The 23,612-nt window shown below is 39.8% G+C and overlaps 1 protein-coding gene across 7 annotated transcripts in view; it reads left to right on the top strand.

Annotated features, from left to right (window-relative positions):
• Positions 1–23,612, top strand: part of ATP6V1H (ATPase H+ transporting V1 subunit H) — a 132,024-nt gene that overhangs the window by 1,469 nt on the left and 106,943 nt on the right. For 5 of the 7 annotated variants that reach the window (XR_010317760.1, XM_023545691.2, XM_023545693.2 and 2 more), the window contains exons 2-7: positions 565–718; positions 6,572–6,674; positions 9,474–9,563; positions 14,793–14,906; positions 17,663–17,767; positions 21,379–21,432. Coding sequence is in view for 6 of the 7 variants with exons in the window: in XM_023545691.2 (XP_023401459.1) it covers positions 606–718; positions 6,572–6,674; positions 9,474–9,563; positions 14,793–14,906; positions 17,663–17,767; positions 21,379–21,432 (579 nt within the window). In the remaining variant the exon portion in view is untranslated. The remainder of the gene's footprint in view (positions 1–564; positions 719–6,571; positions 6,675–9,473; positions 9,564–14,792; positions 14,907–17,662; positions 17,768–21,378; positions 21,433–23,612) is intronic. The other 2 variants (XM_010588309.3, XM_010588311.3) reach the window with 2 other exon arrangements.

Below are 23,612 nucleotides of genomic sequence, written 5' to 3'. Positions count from 1 at the left end.
GTTCCAAAAGATAACCTTTTTTGCTTAGCAGCCGAGGCCTTAACCACTGTGCCACCAAGGCTCCAGGCTTATTGTATTTTCTTTTATGTATCACTTCACAATGATGCTTAATAAACATTGGTAAAGTACTTGGCCTTAGCTGTTCCTGTCTTTGTCAGAAGAGGAAAATTGATCCTAATTGTATGAAGTTATTTTCTTAATTTGTATGTTTATTCCACTTGAGCATGGTATCTGATATCATTATCTTAAGTAGACACTTTAAAGTTTTACAGCAGTGTTAGTGCAAATAATTAAAAAACCTTTCCTGGAAAAGTAAGCCCTGTAGAAAACAGTTTTATGGAGCAGTGCTGCATAATTGGGCAAGATATGAAATACAGGTGGTACCTTCAGACTTAGGTTATTTAATATTTGAGTTGATGGTATCTCAAATATTTAAATCAGGTTTATTGGCATTTGCCTGTAAGTAAGAATCTTCAGTTTTGAAATGTGATGGTAATATTAATGGTAAATAGTCATTGCAAAAAATAATAAAACCTGGTATTCTGCCTTTACCTTACATCTAAGTTGGAGATCTGTTGAAAAACATTTAAGATCATAAAATTTGGATGACCAAAATGGATATCCGGGGTGCTGTGGATGCTGCCGTCCCAACCAACATTATTGCTGCCAAGGCTGCAGAAGTGCGTGCCAACAAAGTGAATTGGCAGTCCTACCTCCAGTAAGTACTGGCTTACTGTGAATCATAGATAGTCATGTGCTTCTGCGTGGGACTTCTTCATAGTCACGCTTTTATGAGAGAAATACTGGAAAAGTACTAATAAATGTGGAAGAAAATACTTGCTCCTCATGATGATTAGCTGTCATGGGGAGACAGCAGAGTGGTGGAAACAGCTTGGGGCTGTGTAGTGGGGGAGCAGAGCAGCTCATGGTAACTTTCGACATTCTCTGCCTGGCAAGTTGTACCTTTTAGTGGGAAATATAGGTGGAATGTTCACGGGCTATGGAGGGAGGATGGGGTTACGGGCAAAGCCTGCCAGACCAACCAGAGATCTGGTGATCAGTATAGTGAAGGATGGTGTAGCAGAGTGCTTCAGACAACTAGTGAAAAGCAGAGATGATTGAGTTGGGAGGCCTGCATTTGAATTCTGGTTTTTCTATCTACTGGTTTGGTGACTTTAGGCAAATCACTTAACTTCTCTTCAGTTCAATAAATGTGAAATGGGGATACATATCCCGCGGGGCGGTTGTGAAATAATGTATTTAAAGTATGTATTTTTGTTGTCGTTAGGTGCCATCGAGTTTGTTTTTGACTCATAGTGACCCCATGTGACAAAGTAGAGTCCCATACGGTTTTTTAGGCTGTAATCTTTCTGAGAACATTGACAGGTCTTTTCTAAACCGCCAATCTTTCAGTTAATAGCAGAGCGCTTAACTGTCACACCACCTATTGGCAGAGTTTATACACTGAATTTAAGTTCTTCATCTTGTGTGTATTAATATTTAGTGTGGGCTGGTGTTTGAATATTCTTTATTTGTAAGGTAAGCTTTCATTTATTCGTGACCATGTTTTAACATTTTCTAGCTGTTGATTTTGGTATATTTATAACAGTGGTTTATTAGAGAAATTTAGTTTAGCTTTGCACGTATATTTTGAAAATCAAACTAAGGAATCTAAGTTTTACATTTAGCAGTTTATTTTGTTATGGGAGGGATACGTGGTATACAAAAACAATCCTGTTCTATTGATTTAATCACTCATCCAGTATGTACTGAGCACCTGCCAAGTTTGAGGCATTTTCCCTAAAGCAACTCACGCTCTAGTAGGGAGGTCCAATACGTAGCACTGAGTATGTTAACTATGATAATAGACGGGGTGGTCACAGTATGATGGCTGCACCAAAAAAAGGATAGCTAATCCTACCCCCAGGGAGTTTTCTTGAAGAGAATGATCCCTAAACTGAGTTTTAAAGGGTGAGTGGGATTTAGCCATATGCAAGGAATAGACAGTGTGAGCAAAGCAGGGAAGCAGAAGGCAGTGTGCTGATTGAAGGAGTGAAGAATGTTTTGGAGGCAGGCAGTGGGAGGTGAGACTGGAGAGGCAGCCAGGGGGTGCTCATGAAGGCCCTGGGTGCCACTGGAAGGAGTCTGGACTTGATCCTGCCAGTCAGTGCTTTTCGAGCTGAATTCTTAATCTGTGAAACCCATGGTTGATTCTAGTAAGGAAGATCTGCTTTCACTGTTGCCCCATGGAGCAATTCTTTACATAGCAGCAAGAACGATTCAAAAAAAAAAAAAACAAAAAACGCACATCAAAGTGGCCATCCTAGATGCATCAATTGGTCTCAACCCACCTGGACCAAAGGAGAATGAAGAATACCAAAGATGTAGGGTAAAGATGAGCCCAAGAGACCGAAAGGGCCACATAAACCAGAGACTGCATTGGCCTGAGACCAGAAGAACTGGATTGTGCCCGGCCACCACCAGTGACTGCCCTGACAGGGGACACAACAGAGAATCCCTGATGGAGCAGGAGAGCATTGGGTGCAGACCTCAGATTCTTGTAAAAAGACCAGACTTAATGGTCTGACTGCAAATAGAGGGACCCTGGAGGTCATGGTCCCTGGACCCTCTGTTAGCCCAAGACTGAAACTATTCCTGAAGCCAACTCTTCAGACAGGGATTGGACTGGACTATAAGACAGAAAGTGATACTGGTGAGGAGTAAGCTTTTTGGCTCAAGTAAATACGTGAGACTATGTGGGCAGCTCCTGTCTGGAGGCGAGATGAGAAGGCAGGGGGACAGGAACTGGTTGAATGGACACGGGGAATACAGGGTGGAGAGGAGGAGTGTGCTGTCTCATTGGGAAAGAGCAGTTAGGAGTACATAGCAAGGTGTGTATAAGTTTTTGTGTGAGAGACTGACTTGATTCGTAAACTTTCACTTAAAGCACAATAAATTAAAAAAAATGCAAATCAAATAACACCACCTTGCTCCAAACCTTCTAACTACACCCACCTTCTTGCTCTTTCTCACATGGCAAGCATACTCCTGCCCCAGCAGCCTTTGATTTGTGCTTTGTCTCTCTGGAAGTTCTTCCCTCCATTGCTTGGTTCATTAACTCCCTTCCTTTAGGTTTCTGGACAGGTGGCCCCAGAAATGCTTTCTCTGATTACTGCAACCAAAATATTACCTTTCGTCCATTGCTCCTGTCACTTTCTAACCCCTTGCTTAGTTTCAGTTTTTTTTCATAACATTACCATTCCCAACATTATAATGGTATATGTGTGTGTGTATTTACAAAAAATTATTTTTGTATGAATGTATTTTCTATTTGCTCCACTGGAATGCAAGCTCAACCAAAAAAAAAAAAAAAAGAAACCCAAAAAACAAAAAACATTGCCTTCAAGTTGCTTCTGACCTCATAATGACCCTGTAGGACAGAGTAGAACTGCCGTATAGGGTTTCCAAGGAATGGCTGATGGATTCAAACTGCTAACCTTCTGGTTGGCAGCCGAGCTCTTAACCCCTGCGCCACCAGGGCTCCAAGCTCAACAAGGGAGGCCTAATTCATTGCTGCATCTTTTGTTCTTAAAGATGTCTGGTACACATAGACTGCCAGTTACTGTTAGCTGATTAAATCATGAATGAGTAGGGTAGTTGTTGGGATGTGGTGGAGATGAGTGTTTGGAAAAGGAAGACGGACTGGCTAGATAATGAAGGACCTTATAAGCTGTGCTAAAGAGGTTGGATGTTGACGTGATAAGTAACATGCTATTTTACGTTACTTTCATGGCAATACTATGCTATAGGTTTTTCTCGTTTTAAAGAGGAATAGGTAGCTGTTCAGATAGATTAATAACAAATACATGCTCATACAGGTTTTAATTAGTTGACTCATTGAAAAGATTTTTATTGAAAGCCCCTGACTAGGTGCTAGGTGGAACTGCCATCGAAATCCATAGTCTGTCTGATGTGAAAGGAAAAATATGATCAGATGTGTGTGTGAGAAAGCTGTCTGGTAGTGGGTAAGAAGGTGATTTGCAGGAAGGTTGATTGGGAAGCTGGGATCCTGTTGGTGGACTGTTGTTACAGGCCTGAGACGGCACATCCTGAGCCTCCCTGAAGGCTGTGAAGTGGAGAGGAGACCGGCATTAGGTGGAACAATTGCTAGGACTGGTGCCTGATGAGTTGCAGATTGTTAGAGAACAGTCAGTCCCTTGGCTGCTACATTATGGGACTGTCAGAGAAGACTCCCAAGTGAAAAGAACTCAAAAAAGAAAAGTTTTCTTGCAACAAGTGCAAGGAAGTCAGACTTGAGAAGGGGTGGCTGGCCAAATAAAAAGCTCAACAATTATTTAAAAGGAAAAAAAAAAAGCCGCAAAATTATAAGATACCAATGCAGAGGGTAGTTGATGCCCAGGGGTAGTTGGGAGCCCTCGGGGAGAGCCTCACGCAGAACCCAGGTAGAGGGTTAAAAGAGGAGGAGTCAGTGAGAGACTGCAGAGGGGTGGCCTGAGAGGAGGCGAAGGTCTGGGAAGGGAAGGAACAGCATGTCAAGAAGTGGTCACACCGTCACCTGGCCCAGATCTAGGAAGATGAGCCCTGGAAACTGTCCTTTGGATTGATAATGAAGACATCTTTGGAAAAAAGAATGCATGAGAATAGTTGAGAAAACTGTATTTTTTAAAAAAGAGCTTACGTTAAAGTATTTAGAACAGTGTAGAAGCGATATAAAAAAAAAGATAGAACAGTGGATTACAAAGCTCAGAAGCAAATTCAAAGTATATGAAAGAGAGTAGTGTATGGTGGTAGTATATACAAAACCCAAATGGCATAAAGTAAAACCTTGATGGATTTTGGATACATAAAAATTAAGAACTTCTTTGGAAGAGGGTTGGTTGTGGGTGGGAGTGGCAGGGCAGCATGAAGGGTCAGCTCCCTTGTCGTGGGGAGAGGACAGTTCCGAACGTCACTTACATCCCCAGGGTCTCCTGTGGGGCCAGGTGAAGACTGTCCCCCGTAGGACTCCACCTGAAACCCTGGCTTGGTTTCTTCGCATTCTCATCCTGCTCGCTCTCCTCCATCCCTGACCTCTGCTGGGGGCTCATCCTCACTAAATCCTTGCACATGAACCCTCATCTCAGCTTACGTCCTGGGAACCTGCCCAGAGACAGCTCTGAGAAAGAACAGCGTTTCTCCAATTGTGCACCTTGGGAAACCTGCTTCGTATTCGGTGTTTCACGGATTAGTTTGCTGGAACACTAGTCCCTCAAGATACTCGGGGAGGGGTGCAGATTTTAAAATGACTGAGTTAAAAAAATATTGATGTTATTTGAATGACAAAGCACATTGCAAAACGTTTTTTAATTTAAACTTGCCTTTACTAAATGCTTATGTGTATCAGGTGCTTTTCCTTATATTTTCTTATTTGATCTGCGTAACCACTCAGTGGAATAGCATAGGTAGTATAATTGCCATTTTACTGATGTGGAAAGTAGTGGTTGGAGGGGTCAGTGATTTTTGCCAAAGTTTTATGACTGAAGTGGGAACTCCCCCTCTGAGTGGCTTGGATTCTGTGCATTTCTCACGTACTGAGGGTCTGAAAGAGTCGATGTGAATCCCGAATGCCCAGTATCTTACAGAGACCCACAAAGTGGTTCTGCCAGCACATCTTTGAAGAAGGGAGGGCCTGGGCTTAGGCCATAGGAATGGGGGCTTGCTGGGGGATGTGTCAGAGCCACTGATGAACAGACATTTTAGGAAGCAGAGCTGGTTGTGGAAGAGGAAGATGACAAGTTCAGTCTTGGTGGTGCAGAATTTGTGAAAATGGTGACTTCTGAGTGGAGGGAGAAGATGGTAAGAGGTGGTTTGGGAGAGAGGGAAGATGGGACTCTATTGATTTGAATCTTATTGAGGAAAGAGTTTGGAAAAGAAAAGCAAGATCTCAAGGAGTGAGCCGTGAGGAGAAGCCTTGAAGAGAAAAGAGCCAGGGAAGGGGCCTTGGAAGAGGTGGGAGGAAAACAAGAGTGTAGGAGGGCTGTAGGGAGGACAGTGGATCAGGATGAAGGGGCTGTTTTTTTTGAGAGGAGGAGGAGGAGGCTCACCTTTTTCTGAATCTGGTGGGAAAGGATATGCTGGAGAAAATGATTGTGGAAGTTCACGTAAAGTGGCTTTGGGTCTTGATGAATTACATGGCCAAATTCATTGGTTTGGGAGTGGATGTGATGGTGAGACTTTGGATAAGGCTAAGAGATGACATTTTATTGAGTGCTTACTATGACCCAGACACTGTGAATTATTTAATTTCAGCCCCAGTACAGCCCCTTAGAGACAATATGGTGGTTATTCCCTTTTTGCAGGCAAGTTAACTCAGGTTCCAGAGAGGTCAGTCAGTCAGTCAGTCAGTCAGTCCGTCCGTGGCGGAGCTGGGCTTTCTGCCCCAAGGCCCATGCATTAAGCCTCATGTCTTACTACCTAGGAAAGAGGAGAAAGGCTGGGAATTCCTGTATCGTTTCCTCACAGTGGCTATTCAACTTTTATTGAACAAAAACAACTCCTTCTTATTTTCTAGGGGGCAGATGATTTCTGCTGAAGATTGCGAATTTATTCAAAGATTTGAAATGAAGCGAAGTCCTGAAGAGAAGCAAGACATGCTTCAAGCTGAAGGCAGCCAGGTAATTGATACAAACATTATATCATGAACACTTCCCCTTGTTATTAAAACTTCTAGAAAAACAAATTTTAATCACTATGTCATACTCCATTATAGCTGTGTACCATAATTTAACTAAAAATCCTTTTATTGGAAGACATTTAAGTGGTTTCCAGTTTTCATTGTTATTTTGGAAAAGATATTATTTTGAATATGTTTATCCTTCCAGCCTTTTCTGCATTTCTGAATATCTTAGAATAGATTCCTAGAAGGAAAATTTCAAAGTATAGGAAATTTTTAGAGTTGCTCTTTGTGTTCTCACTACCAATGTTTGAAGTGTCTAATTCAATAGGTTAGAAGAAACATCAGAAAGAAGAAAATAAGGATTATTGTATCTGATTTTCCTCAATTCAAGATAATATGCTAACATTTTAGTCTGTACTACACTAGGTATTTTTCTGTACATATGCAGTCTACACATTTATTAATACAAACATGAACTTTTTACAAAAAATGTGGTATTCCACGTGGTTTTGTTCTTTTTGCTTAACTTCATCACCCCTTCCCCATGCCTGTAAAGGTATTTCTGTGGCTTTTTGAAATAGTTGTGTAGGGTTCCCTTTAATGGATGAACCATAATATTCTAAACTGGTTCCCTACTTGTGATTATCTTGGCTATTTCCATTTTTTTTTTCTTTCTTATGAGCAGTTTAGAGATGAACATTCTTAATTATTTCCTCTTAATAAATTTTAGAGATGTAAATTTATTTCAAACTATTTGAAAATTGACAAGGGTTTTGATGTCTGTTAATGAAAATGTCCTTTCAATAGATTGTACTGATTTACAGTGGCTGCCATCAATACATGGGAGTGCTCTTTTCCGGTTCCATCACCAAAACTGGGTCTTACCATGTAGTTTTTTATGTTGGCCATTTTGATAGGTGAAAAATAGTATCTTAATGGAATAGTATTGCACATTTTAAAATGTTTTTTGGTCACTTGAGTATCCCTAGTGATTGCTGATATATACTCTTTATCTTTTCTTCTGCAGCAGTGTTTGTACTATTCTTACTGATTTTCAAATTCCTCTATGTGTTAAGTAGACCAGCTCTGGGTATGCCCTGTCTCTCCACCTTGTTTGTTAAATTTTTCACTTAGTTTAGGGGGCCCTTTGCCATATCGATGTTTAAATTGTGCAGTCAAATCTGTTACTCATCCCTTTGTGATGTCTGCCTTTGGTGTCAGCCTTTGGTGCTTGTGTGCTGGAGGACTTGTCATCGGTGTTCCTTCAGCAGATCCATCATGAGTCCTACCACGTGCATGGTGAGCACTGGGGGAGCAGAGAGGATGAGATGAGACTTGGTCTTGATGGAGTTACAACAGTTATTTCTTAATTACAGTGTCCGCTGTGAGAGGTCTTTATGGGGTGGTTTCCACGATGTAAGTGTGTGGTTTCATCCAAACAGAATGCCAGAAACCACTTGCCATTGAGCTGACTCTATATGTGTCAGAGTAGAACTATGGTCCATAGGGTTTTCAGGGGATGCTTTTTTGGAAGTAGATTGCCAGGCCTTTCTTCTGGTGTGCCTCTGAGTGGACATGAACCTTCAGCCTTTTAGTTAGCAGCCAAGCATATTAACCATTTGCACCACTTAGGTAGTGTGTCTGAAAAGAAGAGTTGTGACAGATTTACCAAAAGCAATTTATATTTTTTTGCTACAAGAGGCTGATTGTTTACCACTTCAATGTTTTGATTTTTAAAAAATTGAAAAGTTTATTGTTGATTTCTTTTTTAGTGATCTGAATGTTGTTATAGGTGTTAATTTTGTAACGTTTCCAATTCCAATATTCAGTGTTATAAGTGGATGTTTACAGAAGATATGGCTCATAGGTATAGCATAAGCTCTGGAATGAGTGTAATTTGACAAGGTATACGTTTTTCTATAGCATGGCCTTATTACATGCTGTTTATGTATTGAGGATTTATTGAATGAATGAATACTGAATGAAATGTACTTAGATTTGTATGTCCTCAGGGTTTGGAAGGTTTCCCAAAGTATGACATCAAACCTATTGGTGAATGGTGTCAGACGCATAGAACCATGTTTTTATGGGTGATTTAAAGAATTATAAAGGATAATTTTGATTTTACACTGTATAGTTTGTATGCTGACTTTAGAACATGACCCGAATAAGATGCATTTCCATGGTCCGTCATATTTCCTGATATAGGGCACTTGTTTGGCTGAAGGAACCCATATACAACTCAGTCTTATTCTTATTACAGTCCTGAGAAAGATGATAGGAAACATATCATTGGCTCTAGTTTTTACAGAATTCTAGAGAGATCGTCACATAGTTGGTAATTTGTAAAAGGGAAGCAAGACAAAGTCTTTTGATTTCAATCCCCTGTACTCTTTTTGCTCTAGTATTCTGTTCCCCAGCAAGTGTAAAAGATAAAAGTAAAAAACAATTCAGGACCAGTTATAATTTTTGATTGTCTGCGTAATTGAATCTTTATGTTATCATGTGTAATCAAGAATTGATAGTCGGAAGGTATGCCTATGTAAAAATTGCAAACATTTTGAAATTTATCATTCTATATAAAAATTTGGATGCAAGTCAGAATGTGGTCCTTCCACACATCATCACAGCAGTATTCGTGAAAGGTACATACTTTGAAAAGGTATACATTTTCTACAATTGAAATCTCTTAGTGGCATTTTACTAATTTTTGGAAGAGAAATAATGTTCCGCTGAAACTCCATTAAAATGTTTGTGATTGGAAACAATAATTAACATTAATTTTATCTTTTTCTAGTGTGCTAAAACATTTATAAATCTGATGACTCATATCTCCAAAGAACAGACAGTCCAGTACATTCTAACTATGGTCGATGATACACTGCAGGTGGGTATACTCTCCCATCTTTCTGTGTACCTCACACTGACGTGTTTGTAAGGCTTCACTTACCAAAACCAACAGAGTAGAACTGCCCCATAGGCTTTCCAAGGCTGAACTCTTTTTTTTTAAATTAACTTTTATTGTGCTTTAAATGAAAGTTTACAAATCAAGTCAGTCTCTCATACAAAAATTTATATACACCTTGCTATATACTCCTAATTGCTCTCCCCCCAGTTGGACAGTGTACTCCTTCCCTCCACTCTCCATCTTCAAGTCCATTCGGTCAACTTCTGGCCCCCTCTGCCCTCTCAACTCCCCTCCAGACAGGAGATGCCAACATGGTCTTATGTGTCTACTTGATCCATGAAGCTCATTCTTCACCATTATCATTTTCTGTCCCACAGTCCAGTCCAATCCACGTCTGAAGAGTTGGCTATGGGAATGGTTCCTGTCTTTGGCTAACAGAAGGTCTGGGGACCATGACCTCTGGGGTCCTTCTAGTCTCAGTCAGACCATTAAGTCTGGTCTTTTTATGGGAACTTGAGGTGTTCCGTTTCTTTATTGAGCTTCTTTCTGGATGTCCTGTCCTTCACCAAAAGTGGTGTGTTGAAGTCTCCTACTATTATCGTAGAGCTGTCTATCTCACTTTTCATTGCTTGATAGAGTTTGTTTTATGTATCTTGCAGTCCTGTCATTGGATGCATAAATATTTAATATGGTTATATCCTCTTGGTATATTGCCCCTTTAATCTTTATATGGTGTCCTTCCTTATCCTTTATGATGGATTTATCTTCAGAGTCTATTTTGTCAGAGATTAATATTGCCACTCCTGCTCTTTTTTTTTGTTGTTTGCTCGATATATTTTTTTCCACCCTTTGAGTTTTAGTTTGTTTGTGTCTCTTAAGGTTAAGTGTGTCTCTTGTGGGCCGCATATAGACTGATCATATTTTTTAATCCATTCTGTCACTCTCTGTCTCTGTATTGGTGCATTTAGTCCACTTACATTCAGCGTAATTATGGATAGGTATGTATTTTTTTTTTTTTATGTATTTAGTGCAATCATTTTGATATCTTTTTTTTGTGTGTTGTTGACAGTTTCTTTTTCCCCACTTAATTTTATGTACTGAGTAGATTATCATTATATATTGTCCTTTTATCATATTTGTTGTTGATTTTGTTTCTGCTGAGTCTCTATTTTTTTCTTGTATTTTATTTTGATGTGTAGGATAGTTTGTCTCCTTCGTGGCTACCTTATTATTTACCCCTATTTTTCTAAATTTAAACCTAAATTTTATTTCATTGTATCGCTTTGTCTTCCTCTCCATATGAAAGATCTATGGCTGTGTTGTTTTCTTTTACATAATAACATCGCTGTTTCCCTGTTTTGAGCGTTTTTTAATCTTGATTTATTTTTGTGATTTCTCTGTCTGTGTTGACTTCTGATTGCTCTACCCAGTGTTCTAGTCTTGGGTAAACCCCAAAACCCCACTGCCGTCTTGGGTAGGTACCTGATATTACTGATTTTGTAACCAGAGAACTCCCTTTAGTATTTTTTTGTAGTTTTGGTTTGGTTTTAACAAATTCCCTAAACTTCTGTTTATCTGGAAATGTCCTAATATCATCTTCATATTTGAGAGACAGTTTTGCTGGATATCTGATTCTTGGCTGGTAATCTTTTTCTTTCATTTTTTTTTATAAGTCATCCCATTGCCTTCTTGCCTGCATAGTTTCTGCTGAGTAGTCTGAGTTTATTCTTATTGACTCTCCTTTGTAGGTGACTTTTCGTTTATCCCTAGGTGCTCTTAAAATTCTTTCTTTATCTTTGGTTTTGGCAAGTTTGATTATAATATGTCTTGGTGACTTTCTTTTAACATCTACCTTATGTGGAGTTCGATGAGCATCTTGGATAGATATCTTCCTATCTTTCATGATATCAGGAAGGTTTTCTGCCAACAAATCTTCAACAATTCTGTGTTTGCTGTTATCCCTCCCTGTTCTGGTATTCCAGTCACTCATAGGTTATTTCTCTTGATAGGTTCCCACATGATTCTTAAGGTTTCTTCATTTTTTTAAATACTTTTATCTGGTTTTTCTGCAAATATATTAGTGCCGAGTGCTTTATCTTCAAGTTTAGAAATTCTGTCTTCAACTTGCTCAATTCTGCTCCTCTGACTTCCTATTGACTTGTCTAATTCTGTAATTTTATTGTTAATCTTCTGAATTTCTGATTGCTGTCTCTCCATGGATTTTTCCAGCTTATTAAATTTCTCATTATGTTTCTGAATAATCTTTTTAATTTCTTCAACTGCCTTATCTGTGTGTTCCTTGGCATGTTCTGCGTGTTGCCTGATTTCCTTCCTGATGTCTTGAAGGGCTCTGTATATTAATCTTTTGTATTCTGCCTCTGGGAATTCCAGGAAGGCATTTTCATTTGTTTTGGGAGGTTGTTGAGGTGATCATCATTTGTTTATGTGAGTTGATATTGACTGTTTTCTCTGCGCCATCTATAAGTTATTGTACTATTTTATGTTTGTTTACTGGGCCATAGTCTCTTGCTTTGTTTTGATATGTTCAGATGGGTTGCTTGAGTGAGCTAGCTTGATTATTTTCGCCTTTGGAGCTCTGACGTCCTGTCCCCAGGTGGCTAGAGCTGTTATCAGGTATATCAGTCTAGAAGTCCATTCACTTTTCTTGTATGAATTCAGCTCAGGTGCCCAGGTAGCTGATCATCAAGTGTGTGGTACAGGCTCTGTCCTACAGTCTTAGAGGGGCAGGAGTGATTGGTGTAGGTACCGGTATCTGGTTGCAGTAGGGTGTCACACTCTGAACAAGGCAGGGGGCTGAGAATCGTCCCCCATGTGTCTCTGAGGAAAGCGTGTCCCTGTTCCGTAGAGTGTACAGGTGGGTGGGTTCTGGAGATGGACCATGGGCACCCGGTGTTTTTGGTTGTCAGGACTGGGAGGTAGCAGTTATCCTTGGACCCCTGTTGCAGGTGGCTGGGCGACCTGAGTGGAGCTACCAATCCTCAGGCCCCTGATGTGGGTAGGTGAGGACCCTGTTTAATGCGCAAAGCAGTATCAAACATCAAACACCGCCTCTCCAGCACACAGCTGAAACAGTTGTAGTCTGCCAACAAGGGCCTATTCTCCTGAAAGAGGGGAAGTACTCAAAGTCCATGGACCATTTATGCCTGGACAGGAGCCGCTGCTGTCCTGAGCTCCCCTGCTTAGTGGAGCTGGCATCTTTTTTTCCATTTGCAAATTTATTCCTCCTCCAAGGCCAGGAGGATAGCTCTAGATGCTCAATGGGGCCTATCTCAGGCCCAGGAAAATCAGCCGCTGAAGCTGGCTTAGGAGCAGGGCAGGGAAGGGAGGAAAGGGAGGTGGTAAAATATACGCAAGTACTTAGCTTTTGTCGAGAGCACCGTTCTTCTCTGGTTCCAGAGGTGTGAGTAGGCTGTGTGGTGGCTGCTTCTCCCTGAGGAAACTGGCCAAATGCTAGTACCAGCCCCCCGCAGCCACTCTTGGGAATGGTGCTTGAGGGCTCCTGGCGATTCAAGTCTGGTAACTCCTCTCCACTTTTGGACTGTCTCTTCCTGCCCCTTCCCCTCAGTTTGTTTTCTAACCTTGCATTTGATGTTCAGGGCTCCTAGCTTGTCATATATACTCGTTTCACTTGTTTTTTGGGTCTTTGTTGTAAGAGGGCTTGCCGGAAGCAGCTGACTATTCTGCCATCTTCGCCTCTCCTCCCTCTAGTCTTAATTTTTGTTCTTTCATTCTGAGTTCAGTCCACTCTGTTTTTTTTTTTCCTTTTTTGGGGACCATTTCTCGGTTTTCGTTTTGAATTTCTGATTCAAAGAGGTTTTTCGTTTTCCCAAGTGTGTGTTTGAAGACATTTAATTCAGTTTTGAGTATTGTGTTACAGTTTTCCTTCATTTTTTTTTTTTTTTTGAGGGAAAATTCATCAGCTGAGATATTTTGATCTGCATCTTCTTGTTTCTTCTTATGGTAGCTTCTTGACTGCTTCTGTCTATTCATGTCATGAATTGGGTTTGGTTTACAAGATTCATAGCCCAGGAGCACCCTCTTTGGTTTTTGCAGTCAGGTACAGTTCCTTGAATGGATGACTCTTCTCTTTTTTTTGGTGGGGGGTGGATTACATACCCTTTGATATTTTTGGTTCTCTTGCCCTTTTTTTTTTTTTTAAGGGCCCTAAATTTCATCCTTTTGTTTCGGAGAAGATGGATTTTAAATTTATATAAAACGTCTTATAAAAGAGTTTTCTGAGCTTTTTTTGTGTAGTGTATTTTGTTCATTTACATTACAATAAGAAACACGGTTTTCACTTTGGAAATAATCCAGTGGAGTAATGATGACCTGCCTGAATTTTGTTTCCCTGATTAAGTCATTATGATATTATCAAAACTATGTGTTATAACTATTCATTAGTGAAATAGATGGTAGTCATTTCCTCAGGTAGGTAACTGTAAGAATTAAAATTTGATTTAAAAATGAGAAGTATTGTTTACGTGGTTATTTGAGCTTTTAGCAAATACCGCTATTTAGCGAGTACACTGTTGTAATGAACCAGAAAGTAGATTACAGCTAGTGATATGCAGAGAAAATTTAAGCGAGAGGTGAAGTTTGCGTGATTTCAGAGAATTTACTCTTTCTTAAATCCTACATCCAGCTTCTAGTGTGGCATGCTGTTTTTTGCTGTCGTTATCTGCCCCCAATTTTTCTGTCGTGGTATGGGGAGAGCAATCTTTAACACTTGATGTTTTTCTAATTTGCTATTTCTCTTGCCTGCTTGCAAGTAGTTTGAGGTGCTTCCTGCTGATCCTCTCTCCAGAGTTCATTTGTGATGTTTCTACCTCTCCTGATTCCCTGTGTGGAGTCAGGGTGCTTGCCCTCCATAACAACAGTACTGAGCCGGGCAGGTCAGAGGTGCGGGCGAGGAGAGGTGATGCACAGTCCTACGCCTTGCACGGCTGGGGCTTCCTAGCCTGTCTTAGTTGATTTAAAATCATCAGATTAACTAGAGGTGGATTTAAAGTATCTGCCCTCTCTCCCACTGCATAACAATAATAACAGAGTAAGATCACACATGTTGGGAAAAAAAGACTCACACTAACTTAAACAGGACTTAAAATGAAAGTTTGAGAAGCAATACATAACTTACATTCTTTAGTGAAATTCATTCTGATTAGTGATACCACTTCTTTTCTTTTTTAGGAAAATCACCAGCGTGTAAGCATTTTCTTTGACTATGCAAAACGTAGCAAGAACACTGCCTGGTCCTACTTTCTGCCAATGTTGAATCGCCAGGATCTCTTTACTGTTCATATGGTAAATTTTGCATTGATCACATTTCTGATTCAGGGAAGAAACAAACCTGGGGCGTTTATGACTTAGTGACCTCCTAATGGAGCCCTGGTAGTGCAGTAGTTAAGAGTTACGCTGTTAACTAAAAGGTTGGCAGTTCGAATTCACCAGCTGCTCCTTGGAAACCCTATGGGGCAGTTTTACTCTGTCCTATAGGGTCGCTGTGAGTCAGAATGGACTTGATGGCAACGGAACCTTCCAGTTCCCAGAGAAGTAACTGCTGCCACATTTAGAAGCATTGTTTTCTTATTGGTGTTTAGTAATGTGATACTAGAATGTCAAAAGGGTTTGGAGCATTTTGTTAAAGTTTTGCAGACCATATGATGAGTTCATTAGCGTAAAAACCTTTTGGTAAATTCACACGCGCAAAAGCTCTAGATTGTGACAGAATTAAACACAATTTACCGTGTAGAAATTAAAATTTACTTTGAAGCAGCTGCTGTGTTTAATTAATTAATCACTTTTGAAATATCTTAAATGCACTACTGTTCTAAATTTAGCCTGAAGGGCTGTCTTTGGAAGCCATAACATTGAAAAGTCTTTTACTGAGCTGGGGGAATGTTTGACAGGAGAGTTGCGAGAATACACCTGTTTACAAGTACTTTTCCTATTCCCGGTGGGGTGCCGCTTCAAGGCTGCCTGTTTCAGGAGGTGCCTCTCCACGTTTTATGTTACGAACCACTGTTGGTGAGGCGTTAGTGAGCATGCGCTTGCTCACACACACAGCTCCCGCTCTGCCTATGCTCATTTATGTACCAGAGTGTTCACATTGTACGTTATAAAACGTTTATAAAGAAAGAAAAAAGGAGGATTCATAAAATTAACTATTTTAAATAATAGTTTTGAAAAATGAGTAATACATTTTCTTCTTTCAAATTGTAGAGGCTTGTTTTCACTTTCCAGATGCCAAGTTTTAAATGTCATGCTAATTTTGATGGTTTTATAATACAGTTGACAAGTTCACGTATAGATGTATTAAATTGTACTTTAGATGAAGGTTTACAGAACAAACCAGTTTCTCATTAAACAGTATGCATGTTGTTTTGTGACGTTGATTGCCAACTCCATGACATAACACTCTCCCCTTCTTGACCTTGGGTTCCCTGTGACTAGCTTTTCTGCCCCCTCCTGCCTTCTAGTTTGTGCCCCTGTGCTGGTATGCCCATTAAGTCTTATTTTGCTTTATGGGCCTGTCTAATAATCTTTGGCTGAAGGGTAAACCTCAGGAGTGACTTCAGCACTGAGCTGTAAGGGCGTTCGGGGGCCACACTCTTGAGGTAATTGACAAGTATATTAACAAATAGACACATAGGGAAAGTTCATCTTTTTTTGGTGTGGCTGTGAATTTTTTTTGTTTATTTTGGTAGAAATATACATAAGAAAACATCTGTCATTTCAACATTTTTTATGTGTATAATTTAGTGACATTAATTATGTTCATCTTGTCATGCAACCGTCATCACTCTGTTTCCAGATTTTTCCGTCGCCCTGAACAGAACCTTACTGTCTCCTAAGCAACGATTCTGCCTTTCCCCCTCATAGTTATTAATTGTGCCAGCAAATGCATGTTTTAACTTCTTGGGGATTTCAGTTATTTTTGGCTAATCTTTCAAATTTTTAGGGTCAAATTGTCACTGGTTTACCTTGTAATGTGCTGATGAAGAGCTTATGCTAGGAGTAGACAAGTCAGATTTCGTATTACTTTGTGTTTTTCTTTTTACTTGTACTTATATTGCTGATATTATTTCAGTCCTTGCTTCCTTTAGATCAGTTAAATCTAGGTAGTGTAAATTCTGTAAATTCACTTAGCTGAGTCTGTGAAAACATTAGTGTGTCACAACTCAGGTGCCCTGCTGCCCCTCCACATTGTAACTTCCAGGTGGATCCCAACACTCGGGCGTCTGCCACGCTGAACTTGGACGTGTGCCTCTGTCAGCCTGGAGAAGCTGTCTTCAAATGTCAGAACAGACGCTGGTCCACCGCCACAGCCTTCCACGCTGTTGGGATTAATTATTGCTGAGAAATTGGGGTTTTAGAACAGTGACTGGCTTTCAGAGAATACTGAAAGAATCTTTATTAAATTGGGGTGCATGTTATATGTGGAGAAATTAGTATTTATACTGCCTGTTTAATAAAACATTAATAATGATTAATTTTGTAACTTGAAGAAAATTGAAAAATCATTGACTGAGGAGAAAGGGTACTTGTTCATGTAGTGAGAGAGATGGCTGCCTAATACCACAGTATGTGTTACACTGAGATGAGGATGAAAGCTGACGGGGCTTGGAAGGAGTGAGGTAGTGGCTAGGAATCTGTTGCAGAGATTTATCAAAACTGTGACAAGTGATTTGGTGAAAGTTTGCCCCTAAGAAGGATTTTTTTTTTGGTTGTTAACTGTCTTTTGCTGGTATTACAATGAATCCTAATCTTACTTTCGAAACACAAAATAATATAGGGAATGTCGTAAAATTCATGAAACAGCTAATTTTGATTGATTTTAATTGAAACATTTAAAAATGCATTTGAATATTTATATATATCTATGTATTTATGTATGTATTTATATTTCAAATATATTCTTTAAAAGGAAATATGAATTATTTTTGGAGGAGGTGAAAGTTTCAAAAATCATATAGCAAAATGGTGATGAGTCTTGGTTTTTAAGGTATATGATCTTTGAATCAGTACAGTCTTCAAATAGTTTTCTTATTTGTTTTTAGGCAGCAAGAATTATTGCCAAGTTAGCAGCATGGGGAAAAGAACTGATGGAAGGCAGTGACTTAAATTACTATTTCAACTGGATAAAAACTCAGCTGAGTTCACAGGTAAAATAAATTTCTTTTAGTATCTTTGAAAGGAATACAGTATTCGTGTTCTCATAAGCTGTGGCAAATACATTATAAAAAAGTTAAAATAATGCCATTTTGAACTTGATGAATAAACCAGAGTGCTCTTAAATTTGGTAGCATGCTTCACCTTTTCTCTCTTTGACTGGATTCAATTCAAATCTTCTGTCTTTTCCTGCTCTTTGGGGACTTCCCACTCACGCTGCTCAGTGGCCACGTGGCTCCTGTGATCACACAGGTCGGAACATTGAAAAGGATTCACAAAACTGCAGAGAGCACCCTCATGTAAGGCTTTTAATGAGGGCCAAAGAAGCTCTGCAGCGGGGGAAAGAGTGCAGGCAGGAGCGGGTAAGGCACTTCCAGCCACAGCTCCCAGCCCACCTCGGGATCGTGGACCACCAAGACGTATGGGAGAAGTCTTGGTTTGGGGCGAGCCTCCATCCCGTCTGGTCGCATAACCGGGCCGGGAGATCCGTCCGGTTACACCAGTAAACACAGTGGCCCTGGGTGTTGCCAGGGGTGTTTCGAGCTGTCAGCTGCACATCAGTGGTTACTAGTGAATCCACTTGTCCTGGTCAGGAACCCGTCCCAGAATTCAGGTGTTCCTGGGCTCCCGCAGAGCTGCCCAGGCCAGTGTAAAATCAATCTCTTCTCGGGACTAATGCTCAGTGACTTGACCGTACCGTTCCGAGACTGAACATTTAGAGCCTAAAGTGAAAACCTGTTCACTGGTCATCTTGGTTGCTTTTGGGCCTCTTGAGCTCTTATTCTCCATGGAGAGAAATAGCTTGATTGCTTAATGACTGGTAAAATGGCAAGATTTCAATGTTTGTGCTCATGGTTCCCCAGAACGGGGCAGAAGAGAGGGCACTTCTGGAGGCTCTGTGGGATGTGCTTCCTTTGTTTGTGTTTCTGGTTATTAAGTGTTTGGTGGTAAAGGGGACCTTGCTGGGAATGATTCTCAGGAAAAGAGTGAAGAAAAGGAGGGTGGCGAGGAGTATTCTGGGGAAGAAAAGGTAGAAGAGAGGGAGATTCCGGTGCTGGGGATGGGTGACACTGGGTGAAGTGGAGCAGTGGGGCCACGAGAAATCATACTGATAGTCATCAGATCGTCAGCATTAGATTACAAATAAGCGTCTATTTGAAATAGGGTTTTGCCAACTTGTAATTTAGATTTTAGGTGACTTTATTGTTTTAATAGATTTTAATTTCATGTGTAAGAGAGAGAGATCATGACTTTTTGCTTTTTAGATTTACTTTTGTCTTACCATTGACTGCCTTTTTAACTTTTTAGCGGGAGATGGCAGGCAGAGGACCTAATTGCCTTTTATATTTGGATAGGATATTTCACAGAGTCTTGAACAAAATTGAGTGCATATTTTTTCATGCCTGTAGCATTGATTTTAACACATTTTTGGCTTAGTTTTAAACATGATTTTTAGAAGAACAACAGATTAGGAGATTTCACTGAATTTGTAAGATTTTTTTTTTTTTTAATTTTATGATGTGTAGACCATGAAACATAGGTGTGTGAAAATGAGATTTTTAAGTTTGTAAATTATGGGGACCAGAATGTTTAAATAGGTACCCTGCCTCCCCTCCTTTTTTTTTTTAATTTGTGCTATTTTGAAATTAGTTCTCCCTTTAAACAGACTACACTTGGCTTTAATGGTAACACTCTGGTATGTTGGTAATGAGGCTCTTTTGTAGCTAAATTCACAAAATGAAAATGGGCAGGAAAGAATGTATACTGTATTTGACCATTAACATTTTGGGTGGTTTCACTTTAAACTTTTCCTCATAGGAAAACATTTATGTGCCTCACAGATGATTTATCACTTTTTGATGAATACTGTGACTATAACCATGCCCTACAATTGGGGGAAATATTTTTATGTCACTACTAAAAGCAAATATTTCAGTGTCTAGATACTTCTGCATCTTGGTGTTAGAGAACTACTCTTAAAGGTGTTTTCTGTATATTTCTGGTGTATTCTCGTATCACTGAATCTTTGGCCTTATGAGTTTTGGTGTGGTATTTCTGCTTTGCAAGTTCTGCGGCAGGGTGACTTTTCAGGGTAGTTAGCAGAAGTTTTGGCTCTGCTTCTGCAGAGCCTGGCCACTGCTTCTGCTGGGCCCTGGCTAGCACTGCCTCTCTTACTATGGATAGACACTCCTTCCAGAGCGTTTTACTAGGATTAAATTCTAGACCTCTTATTTAAAGAATTTCAGGATATGATTTGTCTTGGTCATCTACTGCTGCCATAACAGAAATACCACAAGTGGATGGCTTTAACAAAGAGAAGTTTATTTTCTGACAGTAAAGTAGGCTTAAAAGTCCAAATTCAGAGTGTCCACTCCAGGGGAAGGCTTCCTGTCTCTGTCGGCCTTCTCATCAATCTTCTTTCAGTCTACAAGCTTCTCTGCGCAGGGACCCCATGTCTGAAGGATGTGCTCTGCTCCTGGCACTGCCTTCTTGGTATGAGGTCCCCTGTCTCTCTGCTTGCTTCTGTCTTTTATATTTCAAGAGATTGCCTCAAGACACAGCCCAGTCCTGTAGGTTGAGTCCTGCCTCACTAACACAACTGCCGCCCATCCTCCCTCATTAACAGCACAGAGGCAGAATTTACAAGATATAGGAGAAATCACACAATACTGGGAATCATGGCCCAGCCAAACTGATACATTTTTTGGGGGACATATAATTCAATCTGTGACGTGATTACTTGGGATTTTATTTACTACTTTTTCACATGTTCCGTGATGGTGCTGTGTCTGGAAGTTCCCTTTTTCTCTATCGTGAGTTTTCCCCTCATAAGAAGGACCACAATTTCATGATTCTAATAGAAATAAAATTTCAAAAGTCCAAGTTAGTTGAAAGTGTGGATATTTTGTTTTTCGACTTTTTAGTGACATTTAAGAGCCTTTTTTAGTAGTTCAGAGCATTGTACTTGGGTTGTAGAGGCCAGTGGCTTGCACTCAGTGGACAACATTTATTGAATGAAATAAAATTTTCTGTAAGAAATTGAGTATCGCTTTCCTTTTGCACTTTCAGCCTCTGACTTTCTACCTTAAAATTTCTTTGTTATTTCTTTATAACATTTGAGATTTTTGATTGTCATCATAACTCGTTAGCATTCTATAGGTAGCTTAGTTTTAATACTATAGAGTACCTTCCCATCGTTGAGCACGTATTTCAAAAGCTTCGTCACAGGATAGAGACGTGTAGATCACTGAATATAGATAGTTCAGCATAAGGCAGTCATCTTGTTAGAAAAGTAATTCTGTAAGTAAATCATGATACTTGGCAATATGAACCCGTTTCACTCACGATTTAGGTGGAGCTAGTATTTATTCAGTTTTGGTATTGTTCCATTTGTAGTAATTTATTGATTGAGACTTGCCTGGAAGAGTACAGTGATGTTCAGAACACTCTGCATCATCCCCATGCTGTTTATGAGTTGATGATAAAAATGTATTAAGTAGGATTAGATAAAAATTATAAATTAGCTTAGGTCCCTTTCCTAAGCTGATAAATTAGGATAAAATTAAAAGCAAAACTAAGTAATAAGTTATTTATTTCATAATAGAAACTGCGTGGTAGCGGTGTTGCTGTTGAAACAGGAACAGTCTCTTCAAGCGATGTAAGTATATTCCTTCTTAATTCACTGGCCTCCTAACACTCTAAATATAACTGATTTTGAGTCATAGACATCTAGAATTTTTAAAGCGTTTACCAGTCCCACAAAGGCAAGTCTGTGGTTTTGACCTGTCACCCCTGGTTAGGTTAATTGTATTGCAGAACTGTATGTAAATATTTATGGTCTGTGGCAATCACTTTTTCTGTATGGTAGACATGAGACCCTGCTTCTCCTGTTGCTCTTTTTTTTTTTTTTTTCAGGCCACTTTACTTCAGGCCTGGGAATCAGCGCAAGAGTCTTGAGTTCAGTTGTACAGCTGACACTGCAGACTTCAGTTGTCTGATAAACTGTCTCATATTTGTCTAACAGATAGGTGAACCATGTGTTAAACAGAGGAAAACAGTGACATTACCCATGGCATCAAAATTTGTTGCCTGCCCTTTGTTGTTTAGGGCTTTATGTAGGGTTGTTGGTGCCCAGAACACTTTTTTTGGCCAATCTCTCCCCACACTTCTGTAGAGCCAAACAGTTAAAGGTTAAAACTAATCATGCTCCCCAAGTCCCTTTCCTGGCTAGACTTACCTGCCCCCTTTGGAAATGGCTTAACTTTGCCGTGCTCTAGGGACATCTCAGGAACTAGTTTGCTGAAGTAAGGGTCGCATGATTGGAGTCAGTTGAGAGAGGGATGGGGAAAAAAGAAACATTTAGCTTCCTTTGTTGGAAATATCTCTGGGAAACAGGAAAGCATCCTTAGGAGTAGTGTCTACATCCTGCATGTAATTAACCTAACTGAAGCTCTGTAGAAGCCATTTACTGTCCATGTTAGTTACTGATGCTTCCATAACATGTATGGAACACACCTGTATGTATATTGTGGGTCTGTAGATGGCAAAAACCAAAAACCAAACCCACTGCAGTCGAGTTGATTCCGACTCATAGCGACCCTGGTGATGTAGTGGTTAAGTGCTACGACTGCTAACCAAGAGCTTGGTGGTTCACATCTGCCAGGTGCTCCTTGGAAACTCTATGGGGCAGTTCTACTCTGTCCTGTAGGGTTGCTATGAGCTATAGATGGCAGCAGGGTCTATTTTCAAAGCCAAGAGCTAGGCTTCTCTTGGAACATGGGTTGAAGGGTCTGACGGACTGTTAGGACAGAAAATAGTTATTAGCTTTCTAAAGAGGAATTAGAACAAGGTGTTGAACTAGATGAGCAATCTTGGGGCCAGAGTGTGTGAGGGAGCTGGTGTCACTATTGAACTTAGAAGTCTAGATATTCAATCATTAGCAGATGTTTAAATAGGAAATCTTTCTTTTGTATGACCCGAATTTCTACCAGTATGAGTTTTTGGCTTGTTGCCATTTTTCAACTCGATGGCAACAGGTTTTTTTTTTTTTATGAGTTTTTGAAAAATTGTTTAGTTTGTATACTTTAGAATTGGATGTTTTTAAAAAGGGTTTTCAGAATCATTTATCTTATAAACGTAATTAAATGGCTATTAAAATATGTGTAAGTTACTAAAGGTCATATATTGAGGTTAAAGTTCTAATGGCTTGATGTTTTATTTTGATCATTTCTGTCACTGTATTGGAAAAACAAAACTGATTAATTGAATTAACAGTACATTTAGTCAAGTGGTTAAACTCGTAGACTCGTCCACATACATCCCAAGTGGGAGTTAGCATTCGGGGTAATCGTTAAGTAAGAAAAAGATGACTTTTCATTTCCCACCCCTTCCCTTTATTAGTGCCCCTAAACCTGAATGTATTTTCTGTCTCTGCTTGAAGGTTCTTACTTTTTCAGATGGCTATCAGCTTGAAAAGCAATAAATAGAGAGTAGAATGTTACACTTCCTTTCATATTTGTATTTTAATAGAGGAATCTTAATCTGGCAGCTAGTATGTATCGAGCACTTACTGTGTGCTTGGCATTGTTTTATTCATTTTACATGCACATGTCCTTTAGTACGCACACTTGTTCTTTGAGGTATGTCATGCCGTTAGCCACATTTTATAGATGAGCAAAGTGAGGCCCTGCAGAGAGGCACACCATTGTGTCCAAGGTCATACAGCTAATGAATGGCACAAACTCCAAAGGAATGAACTGATTAGTGACAGAATTACTTCTGAAACAACTGAACTTCAGTAGGATCTTTTGGTATCCCCAAGTCACATATATAGCCTCC

This window comes from Loxodonta africana, chromosome 14 (assembly GCF_030014295.1).
Source record: "Loxodonta africana isolate mLoxAfr1 chromosome 14, mLoxAfr1.hap2, whole genome shotgun sequence".
Taxonomy (NCBI): Eukaryota; Metazoa; Chordata; class Mammalia; order Proboscidea; family Elephantidae; genus Loxodonta; species Loxodonta africana.
The sequence above is the reverse complement of the archived record's forward strand: the minus strand, read 5'-3'. Positions and strand labels throughout refer to the sequence as shown.